The sequence below is a fragment of the Pseudophryne corroboree genome (genome assembly GCF_028390025.1).
Source record: "Pseudophryne corroboree isolate aPseCor3 chromosome 3 unlocalized genomic scaffold, aPseCor3.hap2 SUPER_3_unloc_2, whole genome shotgun sequence".
NCBI classification, from domain to species: Eukaryota; Metazoa; Chordata; class Amphibia; order Anura; family Myobatrachidae; genus Pseudophryne; species Pseudophryne corroboree.
In genome coordinates, this window is record NW_026967508.1 from 811,899 (window position 1) to 833,858 (window position 21,960).

A 21,960-nucleotide genomic window follows, 5' to 3' on the forward strand; every position below is an offset into this window, starting at 1 on the left:
CGGACCATTGCGGCTGCGTGATGCAGCCACTGCGACCAGGGACGTGGCGAGTAGCCGAATGCTAGCGCAGCTTGGCTGCACTGGGAAGGAGCTACTCGCTGGGTGCAAAAGCATCAGCCGAATGCGATGCTTTTGCACCCATGAGATGTGGGGGCGGCAGAGCCAGACAAGGGGCAGACTATCCCTGTCCTGGGCGTCACCCTGCATGTCTGAGAAACTGATCGTAGATGTGGTAAATTTAGAATATCTACGATCAGATCTGAATTACCCCCAAAGTTCATTCAAGAATGTCCCACAAAATGTTCTTTTCATTTATGGTTTCATTTTATTATTTTGAAGAAAAAGCGTTATTTGAGTCACTACAGTGTTACTGTAATGTTAGTGTGTTTTATTGACGTCACTAAAATATTCTAAAAAACATTTTTAGACTATTTTTTTAAATATTTTGTGTTTTATTATTTGAATCACAGGCCTAATATGAAATAGGGTAACACAAATCACACAATGTTTATATCTCAAAAATTAGAGCCGACAGGTGAAAATTCATGTTATATTTGAAATCAGCAAACCAAACATAGGCCCTCATTCCGAGTTGTTCGCTCTGTAAATTTCATCGCATCGCAGCGATTTTCCGCTTAGTGCGCATGCGCAATGTCCGCACTGCGACTGCGCCAAGTAAATTTGCTATGAAGTTAGTATTTTTACTCACGGCTTTTTCATCGCTCAGGCGATCGTAGTGTGATTGACAGGAAATGGGTGTTTCTGGGCGGAAACAGGCCGTTTTATGGGCGTGTGGGAAAAAACGCTACCGTTTCCGGAAAAAAACGCAGGAGTGGCTGGAGAAACGGGGGAGTGTCTGGGCGAACGCTGGGTGTGTTTGTGACGTCAAACCAGGAACGACAAGCACTGAACTGATCGCAGATGCCGAGTAAGTCTGAAGCTACTCTGAAACTGCTAAGAAGTTTGTAATCGCAATATTGCGAATACATCGTTCGCAATTTTAAGATGCTAAGATTCACTCCCAGTAGGCGGCGGCTTAGCGTGAGCAACTCTGCTAAAATCGCCTTGCGAGCGAACAACTCGGAATGACCTCCATACATAAAATCAGCTAAAAAATCCTCGCCACCAAACACCTGCTGGGCTGTGTTATAGTAGCACAGATGTGTACTTATAGACTGCCCTGTGTATACCGCAACACTGACCGCTTGTAGCACCCAATAAAGGAGAATAATAAAAATAATGAAGCTCTTGTGGTGGCACCTCAAATGGAAAACATATGTTTTACCTCGCCACAGGTTATATTCCCACTCGGTTGGTGGCGTGGACCCACGAACCGACTTAGGATAATCTGCAGTGGTCGGGATTCCGGCTGTCTGTGTTCCACCAGCTGTTAGGATTCCGTCTCCTGAATGCTGATATATTAACTGCATCCCCCTCAAATGTCATCCCTGTTCCTCAACAATTACATATGCTTCATCTCTTTTTAGGTAACGAATACACACTTTGTTGTTTGAAGTAATAAATGTTGGTAATGATGCCATTCCCATTATCTATTTTTAACTTAAATATCCTTGGAAAGCAAGATCGTATCTAAAGATTCAACCACATTTTTCCTTATGTCCTTATTTTATAATATTCCTCAATATAATGGCTGGAAAAAAGGAGATTTATGATAAGACTTACCATTGTTAAATCTCTTTCTGCGAAGGTACACTGGATTCCACAGGGAATAACATCGGGGTGTAGAGTTGGATCTTGATCCGAGGCACCAACAGGCTCAAAAGCTTTGACTGTTCCCAAGATGCATAGCACCGCCTCCTCTATAACCCCGCCTCCCTGCACAGGAGCTCAGTTTTTAGTTAACCAGCCCAATGCAGTAGCAGGAAAAGAGACGACAACAGTTAGTAGCCACAAACACCATATTCTCACGACAGGAGAAGTGTCAGCGGCTAATGTCATACCAACCCAAAGAAGCTAAGTGCGTCAGGGTGGGCGCCTTGTGGAGCCCAGTGTACCTCGCAGAAAGAGTTTTAACAAAGATAAGTTCTTACCATAAAACTCGTTTTCTGCTGCTGGGTACACTGGGCTCCACAAGGATAGACATTGGGGATGTCCTAAAGCAGTTCCTTATGGGAGGTGAGGCACTGTAGAGGGCACAAGAACCCGGCGTCCAAAGGAAGCATCCTGGGAAGCGGCAATATCGAAGGCATCGAACCATATGAACGTGTTCACTGAGGACCACGTAGCCGCTTTGCACAATTGTTCAAGGGTCGCACCACGGTGGGCCACCCAAGAAGGTCCAACTGACCGAGTAGAATGGGCTGTAATTAGTGATGTGCACCGGAAATTTTTCGGGTTTTGTGTTTTGGTTTCAGTTCCGCGGCCGTGTTTTGGATTCGGACGCGTTTTGGCAAAACCTCACCGAAAAATTTTTGTCGGATTCGGGTGTGTTTTGGATTCGGGTGTTTTTTTAAAAAAACCCTCAAAAACAGCTTAAATCATAGAATTTGGGGGTCATTTTGATCCCAAAGTGTTATTAACCTCAATAACCATAATTTCCACTCATTTTCAGTCTATTCTGAACACCTCACACCTCACAATATTATTTTTGGTCCTAAAATTTGCACCAAGGTCGCTGGATGGCTAAGCTAAGCGACCCAAGTGGCCGACACAAACACCTGGCCCATCTAGGAGTGGCACTGCAGTGTCAGACAGGATGGCACTTCAAAAAAATTGTCCCCAAACAGCACATGATGCAAAGAAAAATGAAAGAAAAAAGAGGTGCAAGATGGAATTGTCCTTGGGCCCTCCCCCCCACCCTTATGTTGCATAAACAGGACATGCACACTTTAACGAACCCATCATTTCAGCGACAGGGTCTGCCACACGACTGTGACTGAAATGACTGGTTGGTTTGGGCCCCAACCAAAAAAGAAGCAATCAATCTCTCCTTGCACAAACTGACTCTACAGAGGCAAGATGTCCACCTCATCATCATCGTCTGATTTATCACCCCTTTCACTGTGTACATCCCTCTCCTCACAGATTATTAATTCGCCCCCACTGGAATCCACCATCTCAGGTCCCCATGCACTTTCTGGAGGCAATTGCTGCTGGTGAATGTCTCCACGGAGGAATTGATTATAATTAATTTTAATGAACATCATCTTCTCCACATTTTCTGGAAGTAACCTCGTACGCCGATTGCTGACAAGGTGAGCGGCTGCACTAAACACTCTTTCAGAGTAGACACTGGAGGGAGGGCAATTTAGGTAGAATAAAGCTAGTTTCTGCAAGGGCCTCCAAATTGCCTCTTTTTCCTGCCAGTATACGTACGGACTGTCTGGCGTGCCTACTTGGATGCGGTCACTCATATAATCCTCCACCATTCTTTCAATGGTGAGAGAATCATATGCAGTGACAGTAGACGACATGTCAGTAATCGTTGGCAGGTCCTTCAGTCCGGACCAGATGTCAGCACTCGCTCCAGACTGCCCTGCATCACCGCCAGCGGGTGGGCTCGGAATTCATAGCCTTTTCCTCGCACCCCCAGTTGCGGGAGAATGTGAAGGACGAGCTGTTGACTGGTCACGTTCCGCATGACTTGACAATTTTCTCACCAGCAGGTCTTTGAACTCCTGCAGACTTGTGTCTGCCGGAAAGAGAGATACAACGTAGGTTTTAAATCTAGGATCGAGCACGGTGGCCAAAATGTAGTGCTCTGATTTCAACAGATTGACCACCTGTGAATCCTGGTTAAGCGAATGAAGGGCTCCATCCACAAGTCCTACATGCCTAGCGTAATCGCACTGTTTTAGCTCCTCCTTCAATCTCTCCAGCTTCTTCTGCAAAAGCCTGATGAGGGGAATGACCTGACTCAGGCTGGCAGTGTCTGAACTGACTTCACGTGTGGCAAGTTCAAAGGGTTGCAGAACCTTGCACAACGTTGAAATCATTCTCCACTGCGCTTGAGACAGGTGCATTCCACCTCCTTTGCCTATATCGTGGCCAGATGTATGGGCTTGAATGGCCTTTTGCTGCTCCTCCATCCTCTGAAGCATATAGAGGTTGAATTCTACCTCGTTACCACCTCTTGCTTCAGATGATGGCAGGGCAGGTTCAGGTATTTTTGGTGGTGCTCCAGTCTTCTGTACGCGGTGCCTGAACGCCGAAAGTGGCTCGCAATTCTTCTGGCCACCAACAGCATCTCTTGCACGCCCCTTTCGTTTTTAAATAATTCTGCACAACCAAATTCAAGGTATGTGCAAAACATGGGACGTGCTGGAATTTGCCCAGATGTAATGCACGCACAATATTGGTGGCGTTGTCCGATGTCACAAATCCCCAGGAGAGTCCAATTGGGGTAAGCCATTCTGCGATGATCTTCCTCAGTTGCCGTAAGAGGTTTTCAGCTGTGTGCGTATTCTGGAAAGCGGTGATACAAAGCGTAGCCTGCCTAGGAACGAGTTGGCGTTTGCGAGATGCTGCTACTGGTGCCGCCGCTGCTGTTCTTGCAGTAGGAGGCAATACATCTACCCAGTGGGCTATCACAGTCATATAGTCCTGAGTCTGCCCTGCTCCACTTGTCCACATGTCCGTGGTTAAGTGGACATTGGGTACAACTGCATTTTTAGGACACTGGTGAGTCTTTTTCTGAGGTCTGTGTATATTTTCAGTATCGCCTGCCTAGAGAAATGGAACCTAGATGGTATTTGGTACCGGGGACACAGTACCTCAATCAAGTCTGTAGTTGGCTCTGAATTAACGATGGATACCGGAACTACGTTTCTCACCGCCCAGGCTGCCAAGGCCTCAGTTATCCGCTTTGCAGCAGGATGAGTGCTGTGATATTTCATCTTCCTCGCAAAGGACTGTTGTACAGTCAATTGCTTACTGGAAGTAGTACAAGTGGTCTTCCGACTTCCCCTCTGGGATGACGATCGACTCCCAGCAGCAACAGCAGCGCCAGCAGCAGTAGGCGTTACACTCAAGGATGCATCGGAGGAATCCCAGGCAGGAGAGGACTCGTCAGACTTGCCAGTGACATGGCCTGCAGGACTATTGGCTTTCCTGGGTAAGGAGGAAATTGACACTGAGGGAGTTGGTGGTGTAGTTTGCAGGAGCTTGGTTACAAGAGGAAAGGATTTACTGGTCAGTGGACTGCTTCTGCTGTCGCCCAAAGTTTTTGAACTTGTCACTGACTTATGATGAATGCGCTGCAGGTGACGTATAAGGGAGGATGTTCCGAGGTGGTTAACGTCCTTACCCCTACTTATTACAGCTTGACAAAGGCAACACACGGCTTGACACCTGTTGTCCGCATTTGTGTTGAAATAATTCCACACCGAAGAGCTGATTTTTTTTGTATTTTGACCAGGCATGTCAATGGCCATATTCCTCCAACGGACAACAGGCGTCTCCCCGGGTGCCTGACTTAAACAAACCACCTCACCATCAGAATCCTCCTTGTCAATTTCCTCCCCAGCGCCAGCAACACCCATATCCTCATCCTGGTGTACTTCAACACTGACATCTTCAATTTGACTATCAGGAACTGGACTGCGGGTGCTCCTTCCAGCACTTGCAGGGGGCGTGCAAATGGTGGAAGGCGCAAGCTCTTCCCGTCCAGTGTTGGGAAGGTCAGGCATCGCCACCGACACAATAGGACTCTCCTTGGGGATTTGTGATTTCGAAAAACGCACAGTTCTTTGCTGTGCTTTTGCCAGCTTAAGTCTTTTCTTTTTTCTAGCGAGAGGAAGAGTGCTTCCATCCTCATGTGAAGCTGAACCACTAGCCATGAACATAGGCCAGGGCCTCAGCCGTTCCTTGCCACTCCGTGTCGTAAATGGCATATTGGCAAGTTTACGCTTCTCCTCAGACGCTTTTATTTTTGATTTTTGGGTCATTTTACTGATCTTTTGTGTTTTGGATTTTACATGCTCTGTACTATGACATTGGGCATCGGCCTTGGCAGACGACGTTGATGGCATTTCATCGTCTCGGCCATGACTAGTGGCAGCAGATTCAGCACGAGGTGGAAGTGGATCTTGATCTTTCCCTATTTTTTTAACCTCCACATTTTTGTTCTCCATATTTTTAATGCGCACAACTAAAAGCCACCACAGGTATACAATGTAGATGGATGGATAGTATACTTATGGACGACGAGTGACAACACAGAGGTAGGTACAGCAGTAGCCTACCGTACTGCTATATACAGTATAATAAATGGACCTGGTGGACACTGTCAGCAAACTGCTAAACTAGTATAAAGAAAAAAAGCCACCACAGGTATACAATGTAGATGGATGGATAGTATACTTATTATTATTAATGGATGACGAGTGACTGACGACACAGAGGTAGGTACAGCAGTGGCCTACCGTACTGCTATATACAGTATAATGGACCTAGTGGACACTGTCAGCAGACTGCTCAACTAGTACTACTAGTATAAAGAAAAAAAGCCACCACAGGTATACAATGTAGATGGATGGATAGCATACTTATGGACGACGAGTGACGACACAGAGGTAGGTACAGCAGTGGCCTACCGTACTGCTATATACAGTATAATAAATGGACCTGGTGGACACTGTCAGCAAACTGCTAAACTAGTATAAAGAAAAAAAGCCACCACAGGTATACAATGTAGATGGATGGATAGTATACTTATTATTATTAATGGATGACGAGTGACTGACGACACAGAGGTAGGTACAGCAGTGGCTTACCGTACTGCTATATACAGTATAATGGACCTGGTGGACACTGTCAGCAGACTGCTAAACTAGTATAAAAAAAAAGCCACCACAGGAGTGTTTTTCAGGCAGACAAACGTATACTGGTGGTTACTGTCAGCAAAACTGTGCACTGTACTCCTGCTATAGCTGCTCCCCAGTCCCCACAATTAAGCAGTGTGAGCACTCAGCACAGATATATCATGCAGCACACTGAGCACTGATATGGTATGGAGCGTTTTTTTCAGGCAGAGAACGGATTAAAAAAAAAAACTGGTGGTCACTATCAGCAAAACTCTGCACTCTACTCCGAGTCCTAACAGCTGCTCCCCAAAATTAGTAATAAAACAAGTAATCAACTGTCTCTTCTACAATTATAAACGGAGAGGACGCCAGCCACGTCCTCTCCCTGTCAATCTCAATGCACGTGTGAAAATGGCGGCGACGCGCGGCTGCTTATATAGAATCCGAATCTCGCGAGAATCCGACAGCGGGATGATGACGTTCGGGCGCGCTCGGGTTAACCGAGCCATACGGGAGAATCCGAGTATGGCTCAGACCCATGTAAAAAGGGTGAAGTTCGGGGGGGTTCGATTTCTCGGAAACCGAACCCGCTCATCACTAGCTGTAATGTGAGCAGTAGCTGACAGAACAGCCCTCACATAAGCATCTCCTGATTAAGGTGGAACGAAGAAACAACCTTAGGCAAATATCCGGGACGAGTTCTAAGAACCGCCTGGTCACGGTGAAATATCAGATATGGGGAACTACAAGACAAGGCACCCAAACCCGACACTCTTCTAGCTGAGGCAATAGCCAGCAGAAACACCACCTTAAGTGAAAGCCACTTAAGATCAGCTGAACCAAGAGGTTCAAACGGAGACTCTTGTAATGCCTCCAAAACCACGACAAGTCCCAAGGAGCCACAGGCGGGACATAGGGAGGTTGGATACGCAACACACCCTGAGTAAAGGTATGCACATCAGGTAAGGTCACAATTTTTCTCTGAAACCACACCAACAAGGCAGAAATGTGATCCTTGAGGGAGGCCAGACGCAGGCCTAAGTCCAGGCCCTGCTAAAGAAAAGCCAACAACTTGGCTGTACTAAACTTGGAAGCGTCATAATTGTTAGATGCGCACCAAACAAAGTAAGAATGCCAGACCCTATGGTAAATCCAAGCAGAAGCCGGTTTCCGGGCCCGCAACATAGTTTGAATGACCTCCTCAGAAAACCCTTTAGCCCTCAAGATGGAAGCTTCAAGAGCCACGCTGTCAAAGACAGCCAGGCTAGGTCCTGGTAGACACAGGGGCCCTGAACGAGGAGGTCTGGGTGTTGTGGAAGTAGGATTGGACACTCTGACGAGAGGCCCTGCAGGTCTGAGAACCAGTGCCGTCTGGGTCACGCTGGAGCTATGAGAAGCAGGATTGCTCTTTGCTGCTTGAACTTCCGAATTACCCTGGGCAGGAGTGACACCAAAGGGAACACGTACGGCAGCCGAAACCTCCACGAATGCTGCTTGAGGATCCCTTGTCCTTGCTCCGAAGACCGGAACCTTGTGGTTGTGTCGAGACGCCATCAGATCCACGTCTGGAAGGCCCCACCTTTCCACTAGGAGTTGAAAGACTTCTGGATGGAGGCCCCACTCTCTGGCGTGTACGTCCTGATGACTGAGAAAGTCCGCTTCCCAATTCAGGACTCCCGGAATTAATATTGCCGATATGGCCGGTAGATGGCGTTCCGCCCATTGCAGAAACCGTGAGACTTCCTTCATTGCCAAACAGCTTTGAGTGCCACCTTGATGATTTATGTAAGCCACTGTGGTGGCGTTGTCCGACTGTACTTGAACAGGACGGTTCTGAATTAAATGCTGGGCCAGGTTCAATGAGTTGAAGACCGCCCGCAATTCCAGAATGTTGATCGAGAGGAGAGACTCTCTTTGGTCCACCGACCCTGAAGGGAGTGTTGCTCCAGCACCGCGCCCCAACCCCTTAGACTGGCATCTGTCGTCAACAGGACCCAGTCGGATATCCAGAAGGGACGGCCCATGCACAATCGTTGGTCCTGGAGCCACCAGTGCAGCGACAGACGGACCTCCTGAGTCAATGAGATCATGTGAGACCTGATCCGGTGAGGCAGGCCGTCCCACTTGGCCAGAATCAGCCTCTGGAGGGGGCAAAAATGCAATTGAGCATATTCCACCATGTCGAATGCTGACACCATGAGGCCCAGCACTTGCATCGCCGAATGTATCCACACTTGCGGACGAGAAAGGAAGCAACGAATCCTGTCCTGAAGCTTCAGGACTTTCTCCTGAGACAAGAACAACCGCTGTTTGTGAGTGTCCAATAGCGCTCCCAGGTGCACCATGCTCTGAGCAGGGACCAGGGAGGATTTCTTCCAGTTGATGAGCCATCCGTGGGCTTGCAGAAACCGGACAGTCATATCCAGATGATGTAGGAGAAGTTCTGGGGAATTTGCCAGGATCAACAAGTCGTCCAGATACGGTAGGATCCTGACCACTTGACGGCGGTGTACCACCGTCACCACCGCCATAACTTTGGTGAAGACTAGCTATGTAGTCAATAGATATAACATTGCACAGTAAGAACTGGATGTATATCACAGGTTACTTGTACCAGAGAACCCTGACTAAATGCACTCTTTCTTAACTATCACTGTCTAAATTACATGTAGAATACTTAAGTGTCTTATAAAGTCACAGTGCTGACTACCAGGCGGCTTTACAAAGGAGGATTTGCCCAAGCAGTCCCAGGAACAGTGTAGCTGAGAGAAATGGCGCCCAAACACTGACAGGGAGTGAGGCAGATATGCAGCTCCAGAGCGGGAACATTTACTGGAAATGGCGCCCTGGGGCTGGGGGAGGGGCTCCAGGTCTAAGTCTTATCCCCTCTGCTGGCAAAACCACCTGGTAATGCTGGCTACAAATAAAAAGGTTTGAAGAGAAAACCTGACCTGCACCCATGCCCTGGTGATCTAGTGGGATCGTCTGTACTGCCACAGTGTCCACCGGCCGCGCCGGATGGCGATACAGCACGGGTTCCGCGAGCGGGACCCACTCACCACCTCCCGAAGCGCGGACACGCGATCCCGGAGAGCCCCAGTCATGTGTGCCTGACCAGAAGAAAACCGGAGCCTCCCGCTGTAGTTACCCGGCAACCAGGGCGCAAGAGTGTACAGCGCCGCTGGGGAGAGATGGAGCTGCAGCAGTGAATGTCTCCTAACATCTACACGCTGCTGCAGCCCTCTATCCTTGTGGAGCCCAGTGTGCCCCGCAGCAGAAAAGAGTGATGTCACTGTGACACTCCTAGACTCCCACACCTCCCCAGTAAGGTCCCTGTTAGTAATAGTCAAAAGAGTAATGTCACTGTGACACTCCTAGACTCCCTCACCTCCCCAGTCAGGTCCCTGTGTTAGTAAAAGAGATAAGAGTGATGTCATTGTGACACTCCCAGACTCCCACACCTCCCCAGTAAGGTCCCTGTTTTAGTAATAGAGATAAGAGTGATGTCACTGTGACACTCCCAGACTCCCTCACCTCCCCAGTCGGTCCCTGTGTTAGTAATAGAGATAAGAGTGATGTCACTGTGACACTCCCAGACTCCCTCACCTCCCCAGTCATGTCCCTGTGTTAGTAACAGAGATAAGAGTGATGTCACTGTGACACTCCCAGACTCCCTCACCTCCCCAGTCGGTCCCTGTGTTAGTAATAGAGATAAGAGTGATGTCACTGTGACACTCCCAGACTCCCACACCTCCCCAGTAAGGTCCCTGTGTTAGTAATAGAGATAAGAGTGATGTCACTGTGACACTCCCAGACACTCTCACCTCCCCAGTCAGGTTCCCATGTTAGTTATAGAGACGAGTGATGTCAATATTACACTACCAAAACCCTCTCACCTCTCCAGTCAGCAGGTAGATGATCTCCAGGGTGAGGTTTAATATATTCTCTGTCCTGAGATTTTTGCCCTTGTACATCTTCCCAGGGACAGTCAAACAATAAAAATAGGACACGGCCCTGCAGGTGAATTAGAAATAGTTAATAAATTAAGAAGAAGCACTGTTACAGAAATAAAAGCAACAGACCCACTTATATGGAGCTATGTAATTGGACAATGAAGGTATATGAGCTATTACATCAAGACAAATCATATAACTGACAGCTGAGACTGATGTGCAGAATATTTTCATTTTGTAATCTCTCGCACGTCAGAACTGAATGAATAAATAACACTGCTTGCATACTAAGCAGTTACTTTTATGCCGCAGTAAGGGTATAGTTGTTGTTTATTTGCTATTCCACATTAGCCAATCAATTATTTTACTGTCCCAACCACAGCGCGCTAATCTCCACCGTCCTCCTGAGCAATAGTCAGTGTGTGTGTGTGTGTGTGTGTGTGTGTGTGTGTGAGAAACAGCACACTGGCAGGGAAGGAAAAAGAAAATAATATAATATACTATGCCCTCCTTAATGGCGAGGGAGAGGTCCGAAGATCTTTCGCTTACACAGAGATCATTTATCACCAATATTCCTACAGGGGGCTTCTATAGGCGACACATCACATAGTAAGCCGTTCGCCAGGCACCACAGTCTGCTCCACCTGCACTTTAACAGTACTGCACCAGTCTGCTCATCCTGCAAGGTGACAACAAGACAACAGAGTCTACTCTTCCTGTATTATAATAGTATGCCACCAAATTCTGCTCCATGTGCATTATAATTAAATTACACCACAGTCTGTTATGAATAACAACAGGGCACCATGTCTAATAATAATATAACGTAAGGGTAAGGACAACAGAGTCTGCTCCATATGCAATATCACCAGAGTCTGCTCCACCTGTACAATAATAACATTGCACCGTAAACATATAATAAACAGATGCGATTACCTTCTGCTCCTTCATTCAGTCTCAACTATTTATGGTAAGCCACCCGGAAGCAGTTGTAAAGCAATTCCTGTTTGTGCGTTCCAAGGGTGAACTACCGGTTTGTGCGTTCCAAAGTAGCTCCAACAAAATGGCCGCCGCTGTCTGTCCAGTCAGTGCCACCAAAGACAGAGTTGCCAAACATTTGAAGTAAATCACGTGGTGGCGAAGGCGTGTCTATGCAAATTAATAACTGCGGCCTCTTGGGAAGGGTTAGATTCAGGCGTCCAGCAGCATTATATATAACACATAACCAGCACATTTTTCACGTCCACCTGATCAGTATAAAGTCCAGACTTCTGTTATAGACAAAGTGAAGCCAAATAATGCATACTTATATATGGTCCTAGTATACAGTATATGTCCTAGATAACGCCATGTGTATATAGCCCAAATAATGCACATTACCATACCCTCCAACATTTTACACATAAAAAGCGTTAAAATGCAGGAAATGGGGCGTGGTCACGGGTAAAGGGGGCGTGGTTACGCCCAGCATCTACCTTTTCCTATGGTTGGTTCTCCCCCTTGCGTCGTAACTCCTCCCCCTTACGGAAAAGGTCCCTTAGCCCACTTGATTCTAGCATCTACCATTTTCCTATACTTTCAATGGAAGTCCGCAGAGCCAAAAATCAGTACAGACCATTAAAAAAAGGTACTGTACCTATTAAAAAGGTACAGTTGGAGGGTATGCTGTACTGGTATATGTTATCCCATATTCCTGCCCTGGATATACAACAATAAGATTTTACTTACCGGTAAATCTATTTCTCGTAGTCCGTAGTGGATGCTGGGGACTCCGTAAGGACCATGGGGAATAGACGGGCTCCGCAGGAGACAGGGCACTTTAAGAAAGGATTTGGATACTGGTGTGCTCTGGCTCCTCCCTCTATGTCCCTCCTCCAGACCTCAGTTAGAGAAACTGTGCCCGGAAGAGCTGACAGTACAAGGAAAGAATTTTGGAATCCAGGGCAAGATAATACTTGCCTACCTGCCCCTCTCCATGAGGGAGAAAATGCTCTGTTCCTGGACTTTTCTGGTAATGTATGATTGCCATCACCTGAGGTGAAACACCTTTCTTATCAATTACCCAGCTCACCACAGGTGATGGCACAACCATAATATAACCCTTATTTCTCTAACGTCCTAAGTGGATGCTGGGGACTCCGTAAGGACCATGGGGAATAGCGGCTCCGCAGGAGACTGGGCACATCTAAAGAAAGCTTTAGGACTATCTGGTGTGCACTGGCTCCTCCCCCTATGACCCTCCTCCAAGCCTCAGTTAGATCTCTGTGCCCGAACGAGAAGGGTGCACACTAGGGGCTCTCCTGAGCTTCTTAGTGAAAGTTTTAGTTTAGGTTTGTTATTTTCAGTGAGACCTGCTGGCAACAGGCTCACTGCATCAAGGGACTAAGGGGAGAAGAAGCGAACTCACCTGCGTGCAGAGTGGATTGGGGCTTCTTAGGCTACTGGACATTAGCTCCAGAGGGACGATCACAGGCCCAGCCTGGATGGGTCCCAGAGCCGCGCCGCCGGGCCCCTTACAGAGCCAGAAGGCAGAAGAGGTCCGGAAAATCGGCGGCAGAAGACGTCCTGTCTTCAACAAGGTAGCGCACAGCACTGCAGCTGTGCGCCATTGCTCTCAGCACACTTCACACTCCGGTCACTGAGGGTGCAGGGCGCTGGGGGGGGGGGGCGCCCTGAGACGCAATAAAAAACACTTTGGATGGCAAAAAAATGCATCACATATAGCTCCTGGGCTATATGGATGCATTTAACCCCTGCCAGAATACATAGAAAAACGGGAGATAAGGCCGCCGATAAGGGGGCGGAGCCTATCTCCTCAGCACACTGGCGCCATTTTCCCTCACAGCTCAGTTGGAGGGAAGCTCCCTGTCTCTCCCCTGCAGTCACTACACTACAGAAAAGGTTAAAAAAGAGAGGGGGGGCACTAATTAAGCGCAGTATTAAAGATACAGCAGCTATAAGGGGAAAAACACGTATATAAGGTTATCCCTGTATATATATAGCGCTCTGGTGTGTGCTGGCAAACTCTCCCTCTGTCTCCCCAAAGGGCTAGTGGGGTCCTGTCCTCTATCAGAGCATTCCCTGTGTGTGTACTGTGTGTCGGTACGTTTGTGTCGACATGTATGAGGAGAAAAATGATGTGGAGACGGAGCAGATTGCCTGTAATAGTGATGTCACCCCCTAGGGGGTCGACACCTGAGTGGATGAACTGTTGGAAGAAATTACGTGACAGTGTCAGCTCTGTATAAAAGACAGTGGTTGACATGAGACAGCCGGCTACTCAGCTTGTGCCTGTCCAGACGTTTCATAGGCCGTCAGGGGCTCTAAAGCGACCGTTACCTCAGATGGTAGATATAGACGCCGACACGGATACTGACTCCAGTGTAGACGGTGAAGAGACAAATGTGACTTCCAGTAGGGCCACACGTTACATGATTGAAGCAATGAAAAATGTTTTACACATTTCTGATAATACGAATACCACCAAAAAGGGGTATTATGTTCGGTGAGGAAAAACTACCTGTAGTTTTCCTGAATCTGAGAAATTAAATGAGGTGTGTGATGATGCGTGGTTTTCCCCCGATAACGACTGATAATTTCTAAAATGTTATTGGCATTATATCCTTTCCCGCCAGAGGTTGGGGTGCGTTGGGAAACACCCCCTAGGGGGGATAAAGCGCTCACACGCTTGTAAGGGCTCTACCCTCTCCTGAGATGGCCGCCCTTAAGGATCCTGCAGATAGAAAGCAGGAGGGTATCCTAAAATGTATTTACACACATACTGGTGTTATACTGCGACCAGCAATAGCCTCAGCCTGGATGGGCAGGGCTGGGTTGGCGTGGTCGGATTCCCTGACTGAAAATATTGATACCCTAGATAGGGACAGTATATTTTTGCCTATAGAGCATTTAAAAGATGCATTTCTATATATGCGTGATGCACAGCGGAATATTTGCCGACTGGCATCAAGTCTAAGTGCGTTGTCCATTTCTACCAATAGAGGGTTATGGACACGTCAGTGGTCAGGTGATGCGTATTCCAAACGGCATTTGGAAGTATTGCCTTATGAAAGGGAGGAGTTATTTGGGGTCGGTCTTTCAGACCTGGTGGCCACGGCAACAGCTGGGAAATCCACGTTTGTACCCCAGGTCGCCTCTCAACATGAGAAGACGCCGTATTATCAGGCGCAGTCTTTTCGTGGACAAGGGGCAAAAGGTTCCTCATTTCTGCCCCGTGACAGAGGGAGAGGAAAAAAGGCTGCAGAAATCAGCCAGTTCCCAGGAACAGAAACCCTCTCCCGCCTCTGCCAAGCCCTCAGTATGACGCTGGGGCTTTACAAGCAGAATTAGGCACGGTGGGGGGCCCGTCTCAATGAATTTCAGCGCGCGGTGGGCTCACTCGCAAGTAGACCCCTGGATCCTTTAGGTGATATCTCAGGGGTACAAATTAGAATTCGAGACGTCTCCCCCTCGCCGTTTCCTAAAGTCGGCTTTACCGATGTCTCCTTCTGACACGGAGACAGTTTTGGAAGCCATTCACAAGCTGTATTCCCAGCAGGTGATAATCAAGGTACCCCTCCTGCAACAGGGAACGGGGTATTATTCCACACTGTTGTGGTACCGAAGCCAGACGGCTCGGTGAGACCGATTCTAAATCTAAAATCTTTGAACACTTACATACAGAGGTTCAAATTCAAGATTGAGTCACTCAGAGCAGTGATTGCGAACCTGGAAGAAGGGGACTACATGATGTCTCGGGACATCAAGGATGCTTACCTTCATGTCAAAATTTACCCTTCTCACCAAGGGTACATCAGGTTTATGGTACAGAACTGTCACTATCAGTTCAGACGCTGCCGTATGGATGGTCCACGGCACCCCGGGTCTTTACCAAGGTAATGGCCGAAATGATGATTTTCCTTCGAAGGAAGGGAATTTTAGTTATCCCTTACTTGGACGATTCTCTGATAAGGGTAAGATCCAGGGAACAGTCGGTGTAGCACTATCTCAGGTAGTGTTGCGGCAGCACGATTGGACTCTCAATATTCCAAAATCGCAGCTGGTTCCGACGTCTTGTCTTCTGTTCCTAGGGATGATCCTGGACACAGTCCAGAAAAAGGTGTTTCTCCCAGAGGAGAAAGCCAGGGAGTTATCCGAGCTAGTCAGGAACCTCCTAAAACCGAGCCTAGTCTCAGTGCATCAATGCACAAGGGTTCTGGGTAAAATGGTGGCTTCCTACGAAGCAATCCCATTCGGCAGATTCCACGCAAAAACTTTCCAGTGGGACCTGCTGGACAAATGGTCCGGGTCGCATCTTCAGATACATCAGCGGATAACCCTGTCACCAAGGACAAGGGTATCCCTCCTGTGGTGGTTGCAGAGTGCTCATCTTCTAGAGGGCCGCAGATTCGGCATTCAGGACTGGGTCCTGGTGACCACGGATGCCAGCCTGCGAGGCTGGGGAGCAGTCACACAGGGAAGGAATATCCAGGGTTTATGGTCAAGCTTGGAGACATCACTTCACATAAATATCCTGAAGCTAAGGGCCATTTACAATGCTCTAAGCTTAGCAAGACCTCTGCTTCAAGGTCAGCCGGTGTTGATCCAGTCGGACAACATCACGGCAGTCACCCACGTAAACAGACAGGGTGGCACAAGAAGCAGGAGGGCAATGGCAGAAGCTGTAAAGATTCTTCGCTGGGCGGAAAATCATGTGATAGCACTGTCAGCAGTATTCATTCCGGGAGTGGACAACTGGGAAGCAGACTTCCTCAGCACGACCTCCACCCGGGAGAGTGGGGACTTCACCCAGAAGTCTTCCACATGATTATAAACCGTTGGGAAAAACTCGACAGGTATTGCGCCAGGTCAAGGGACCCTCAGGCAATAGCTGTAGACGCTCTGGTAACACCGTGGGTGTACCAGTCAGTGTATGTGTTCCCTCCTCTGCCTCTCATACCCAAGGTACTGAGATTGATAAGATGGAGAGGAGTAAGCACTATATTCGTGGCTCCGGATTGGCCAAGAAGGACTTGGTAACCGGAACTTCAAGAGATGCTCACGGAGGATCCGTGGCCTCTACCTCTAAGAAGGGACCTGCTCCAGCAAGGACCCTGTCTGTTCCAAGACTTACCGCGGCTGCGTTTGACGGCATGGTGGTTAAACGCCGGATCCTGAAGGAAAAAAGGCATTCCGGATGAAGTCATCCCTATCCTGATCAAAGCCAGGAAGGATGTAACTGCAAAACATTATCACCGCATTTGGCGAAAATATGTTGCGTGGAGCGAGGCCAGTAAGGCCCGACGGAGGAAATGCAACTGGGTCGATTCCTACATTTCCTGCAAACAGGAGTGTCTATGGGCCTGAAATTGGGGTCCATTAAGGTTCAAATTTCGGCTCTGTCAATTTTCTTCCAAAAAGAACTAGCTTCAGTCCCTGAAGTTCAGACGTTTGTAAAAGGGGTACTGCATATACAGCCTCTTTTTGTGCCTCCAGTGGCACTTTGGGATCTCAATGTAGTTTTTGGGTTCCAAAAGTCACATTGGTTTGAACCACTTAAATCCGTGGAGTTAAAATATCTCACATGGAAAGTGGTCATGCTGTTGGCCCTGGCCTGGGCCAGGCGCGTGTCAGAATTGGCGGCTTTATCCTGTAAAAGCCCTTATCTGATTTTCCATTCGGACAGGGCGGAATTGAGGACTCGTCCTCAGTTTCTCCCTAAGGTGGTTTCAGCGTTCACCTGAACCAGCCTATTGTGGTAAAAAGGGGGGGACCTGCGGCTACTAGGGACTTGGAGGACTCCAAGTTGCTAGACGTTGTCAGGGCCCTGAAAATATATGTTTCCAGGACGGCTGGAGTCAGGAAATCTGACTCGCTGTTTATCCTGTATGCACCCAACAAGCTGGGTGCTCCTGCTTCTAAGCAGACTATTGCTCGTTGGATTTGTAATACAATTCAGCTTGCACATTCTGTGGCAGGACTGCCACAGCCAAAAATCTGTAAATGCCCACTCCACAAGGAAGGTGGACTCATCTTGGGCGGCTGCCCGAGGGGTCTCGGCTTTACAACTTTGCCGAGCAGCTACTTGGTCAGGAGCAAATACGTTTGTAAAATTCTACAAATTTGATACCCTGGCTGAGGAGGACCTGGAGTTCTCTCATTTGGTGCTGCAGAGTCATCCGCACTCTCCCGCCCGTTTGGGAGCTTTGGTATAATCCCCATGGTCCTTACGGAGTCCCCAGCATCCACTTAGGACGTTAGAGAAAATAAGAATTTACTTACCGATAATTCTATTTCTCGTAGTCCGTAGTGGATGCTGGGCGCCCATCCCAAGTGCGGATTGTCTGCAATACTGGTACATAGTTATTGTTACCAAAAAATTTGGGTTATTGCTGTAGTGAGCCATCTTTTCTAGAGGCCCCTCTGTTATCATGCTGTTAACTGGGTTCAGATCACGAGTTGTACGGTGTGATTGGTGTGGCTGGTATGAGTCTTACCCGGGATTCAAAATCCTTCCTTATTGTGTACGCTCGTCCGGGCACAGTATCCTAACTGAGGCTTGGAGGTGGGTCATAGGGGGAGGAGCCAGTGCACACCAGATAGTCCTAAAGCTTTCTTTAGATGTGCCCAGTCTCCTGCGGAGCCGCTATTCCCCATGGTCCTTACGGAGTCCCCAGCATCCACTACGGACTACGAGAAATAGAATTATCGGTAAGTAAATTCTTATTTTAAGCAATAACTATATACAAGTATTGCAGAAGAAGTCCGCACTTGGGATGGGCGCCCAGCATCCACTACGGACTACGAGAAATAGATTTACTGGTAAGTAAAATCCTATTTTCTCTAACGTCCTAGTGCAGGGGTGGCCAAACAGTCGATCGCGATCGACTGGTCGATCGCGGACATGCGACCAGTCGATCGCGATCCGCCGCCCAGCCACCCGAAGCCGCGCCTCCCCTGCCTGCCGCTCTGCCACCTCAGTCTGCGGCAGTGACGGACGAGTGTATAGCTCAAATCAGGTGCCGGTTCGTTAGCCAATGAGAGCTCACAGACCGGCACCTGATTTGAGCCATACACGCTGCCGTCACCGCCGGAGACCAGAGTCAGACTGAGGAGGCAGAGCGGCAGACAGGAGAAGCGGTGCGATCGGGTCAGAACTGCCGTCGTTGCCTGTGTGGGAGGGGCTGGCCTGACATGTGGGGCGGACTAGCCCTGTGCTGGGCGTCCCCCCGCATGTCAGTGTAAGTGATCGTAGCTGTGCTAAATTTAGCCCAGCTACGATCAGGTCGGAATGACCCCCACAGTCTATATGATGAAATGTGTTTCCGGCGTAGCCTGGTGACATCACAATGCTGTGATGCCACCCATTGACTAGGAAGTTAGAACTAGCTGCTGGGGACTGGAGTTAGAAGGCTGGACATCCAAATACAGAGCTACACACACCACTTCTAGACTACTCCATGTTGCCGTATTAGTGATGCTGTAACTTGGGCCTAATTCAGACGTGACAGCAACAGCAACATACTTCTCTAATGGGCAAAACCTTTAAGGTCATTCCGGGTTGATCGCTCGCTGACGATTTTCGCAGCGCAGCGGTCAGGTAAAAAAAACTGCAAAACTGAAAACATTGCTGAGCGATGGTTCTAGTGAAGAATCCATTTGCACAGCCGATCGCAAAGGTGACTGACAGGAAGAGGGCATTTATGGGTGTCAACTGACCGTTTTCTGGGAGTGTTTGGGAAAATGCAGGCGTGTCCAGGCGTTTCCAGGGCGGGTGTCTGACATCAATTCCGGGACCTTCGTCGCTGGATTCATCGCACAGGATAAGTAACTGCAGCACAGCAGGGCCGTGGGCGGCGACTATGTGTTTGCACGGCTGCTAAAAGTAGCAACCGAGCAATCAACTCGGAATGAGGGCCCATGTGCACTGCAGGGGGGACAGATGTAACATGTGCAGAGAGAATTAGATTTGGGTGGGGTGTGTTCACACTGAGATCTAAATTGCAGCATAAATATAAAGCAGCCAGTATTTACCCTACAAAGAAACAATATAACCCCCCCAAATCAAACTCTCTCTACACATGTTACATCTGCCCCACCTGTAGTGCACATGGGGGATCATTCTGAGTTGTTCGCTCGGTAAAATTCTTTGCATCGCAGCGAATGTTCGCACTGCGACTGCGCCAAGTAAATTTGCTATGCAGTTAGGAATTTTACTCACGGCTTTTTCTTCTGTCAAAGTCAGAAAAATATCATGATGCACATTGCCATATTTGCACCTCATGCGTGTCCCCGCTGCGCGTGCATGAGCCCTACCCTGTGTGCGTATACTCGCTGTTGCGTGCACCCGCGGGCACACGGTATGCGCATTTACGGTAGTGTTTGTGTACGCCTAGCGGGCGACTCAATCGTAACATATTTTAACTATATAATGTATTTTGTAGATTATGGTCCCTTTGATAGAATCTGAAAGTTTAGTTAATATAGCATGTTCATAGACAAAGAGATCCCTCTTTGTTTGATACGAAGGGTCAGACAGGGGTTACACAGTGGTGTTTAGTATCCATCGGAAGAGTATTTAATTAGCAATATTCCGGTGTTGGTGTGAAGCGGATTAATCGCTCGTGCGAATAGTTATGACTATAAGAAGTTTATGGACATATACTATGTTTGCACTTTATTACCCATGCGGCGGGAAACCCGGTTCCCCTCCCACCTGAGCAGTTTGAAATAGTCACAGCCCACCTGTATGAACCAACCTATGACCTTTTGTTATAATGCAGAGACGAATTCCTGTGTCCAATGAACAATGAGATTGTAGGGACCATTGTATTGTATTGTGTGTAGTGTATATATAGACAAGCCGATCTGATCCAGTTCCCACTCTACTCTCTTCAACAGTTCTCATCACTGATAATCGGGAGCTGGATATCCAGAAAGGCGCATGCGATTGTTCCCCTTGTGCGTAAGTTTCTCCGCAACCATATTGTCTTTATTGTTATTGTGAGCCATCCTCTCTTCTCTCTTCTCTCTCTCCCATTCCTCTTAAATGTAATTGTGCTGCTATTGTATTTTATGTGTAGTTATTCGGTTAGATATTCTGTGTTAGTTTGGTAGTGTATAACTTGTACTGTATATTCTTTTGCAATTGAACGTTCATTCTCTTCCTTAAAGGCGTTAGAACCTTAGACCGGTATTAGAGTGTTTATTATATTGCTAAAGGGTTCTCAGAGCGTCACAGACGCTCATACTGCTTTTAAACTAACAAGGTTACAGTGTGTTGCATTTACACCTTATCACTGCACAAAGGTTTACATTATAAGTACATTGTAAATGGTATAGTCATAAAGGTTTAACTCTGTGAGCGTCAGCGCCGCTTGTGATCTCCACGTGGTCTCGAGCGTCCGCTACGCTGGTAGCGTATCATTGCGTTAGTCGGCAGCCTATAGCGTGCTTGCCTTTACGCTTTAAGCCGTGAGTGAACGTGACGCTCGTGCGTCTAATCCACGGCTAAGCGTCTGTTACGCTACGTGCGTACTCTTACGGTAATTCATACGCTATTTGCGTACTGTGTTCTTTCACCTTTTAGAGTGTATTATATAAGATAAATATTAGGCTTTATCAATTGGCGGCTCGTCCGTCCTTCACATATCTGCACTAGGTAATTTCAGCAGACATTATCGGTCAGCAAAGGGCGGGAGGTAATATTCCTCGTAGTGCTGACCAGATAAGCGTCTGCCTTAGTAAGGAGTGCTGAAGGAATCCGGGACCGGAGGTAAGAACAATACGCTAGTGTCTTTTAAAACTGTTTTTTTTTTGTTCTGTCTTGCGTACGCACGCACGCATACATCTGCATTTCTTTTCATTCGTGTATTTTCACATCTCACTCTCCTGGTTGCCATTTCACAATTGATAACGTGCTAAGAAAGATTTGTTGCTATTGGTAGTTAAAAAGTAAAAATAATAAGTTAAGGGGTAATTTGTAAAACACACACAGCTTTGCATAAGGAAAGACCTGTGTGGTGCTCGGTAGATGATTACATTTAAAAGATCATCTACATTGATATAAACGTGTTAATTGTATTTCTGTGGACATATCTGGCTAGCGTACACGTGTCTCTAACAAAAGGCTGAGACTCGCGTACGCAACACAAAGGCCGACGCACGTAGCGTATATTACGCAACGGAGCGTCTGGGTACGCCCACATAATACAAATCACACAATAGTATTATTTTAACAGGCG

General features: G+C 47.8%; 1 protein-coding gene across 2 annotated transcripts in view; it reads right to left on the bottom strand.

Annotated features, from left to right (window-relative positions):
* The window catches only part of LOC134983638 (oocyte zinc finger protein XlCOF7.1-like), a 33,594-nt gene extending 21,825 nt beyond the window's left edge, over positions 1 to 11,769 (bottom strand). Inside the window, exons 1-3 of one of the 2 annotated variants that reach the window (XM_063949321.1) lie at positions 11,654 to 11,769; positions 11,267 to 11,396; positions 10,661 to 10,778 (exon numbers count right to left, since the gene is read on the bottom strand). In XM_063949321.1, coding sequence (XP_063805391.1) covers positions 10,661 to 10,778; positions 11,267 to 11,277 — 129 coding nt within the window. In that variant the 5' untranslated portion in view covers positions 11,278 to 11,396; positions 11,654 to 11,769. The remainder of the gene's footprint in view (positions 1 to 10,660; positions 10,779 to 11,266; positions 11,397 to 11,653) is intronic. The other variant, XM_063949322.1, reaches the window with a different exon arrangement.
* Positions 11,770 to 21,960: the final 10,191 nt, after the last annotated feature.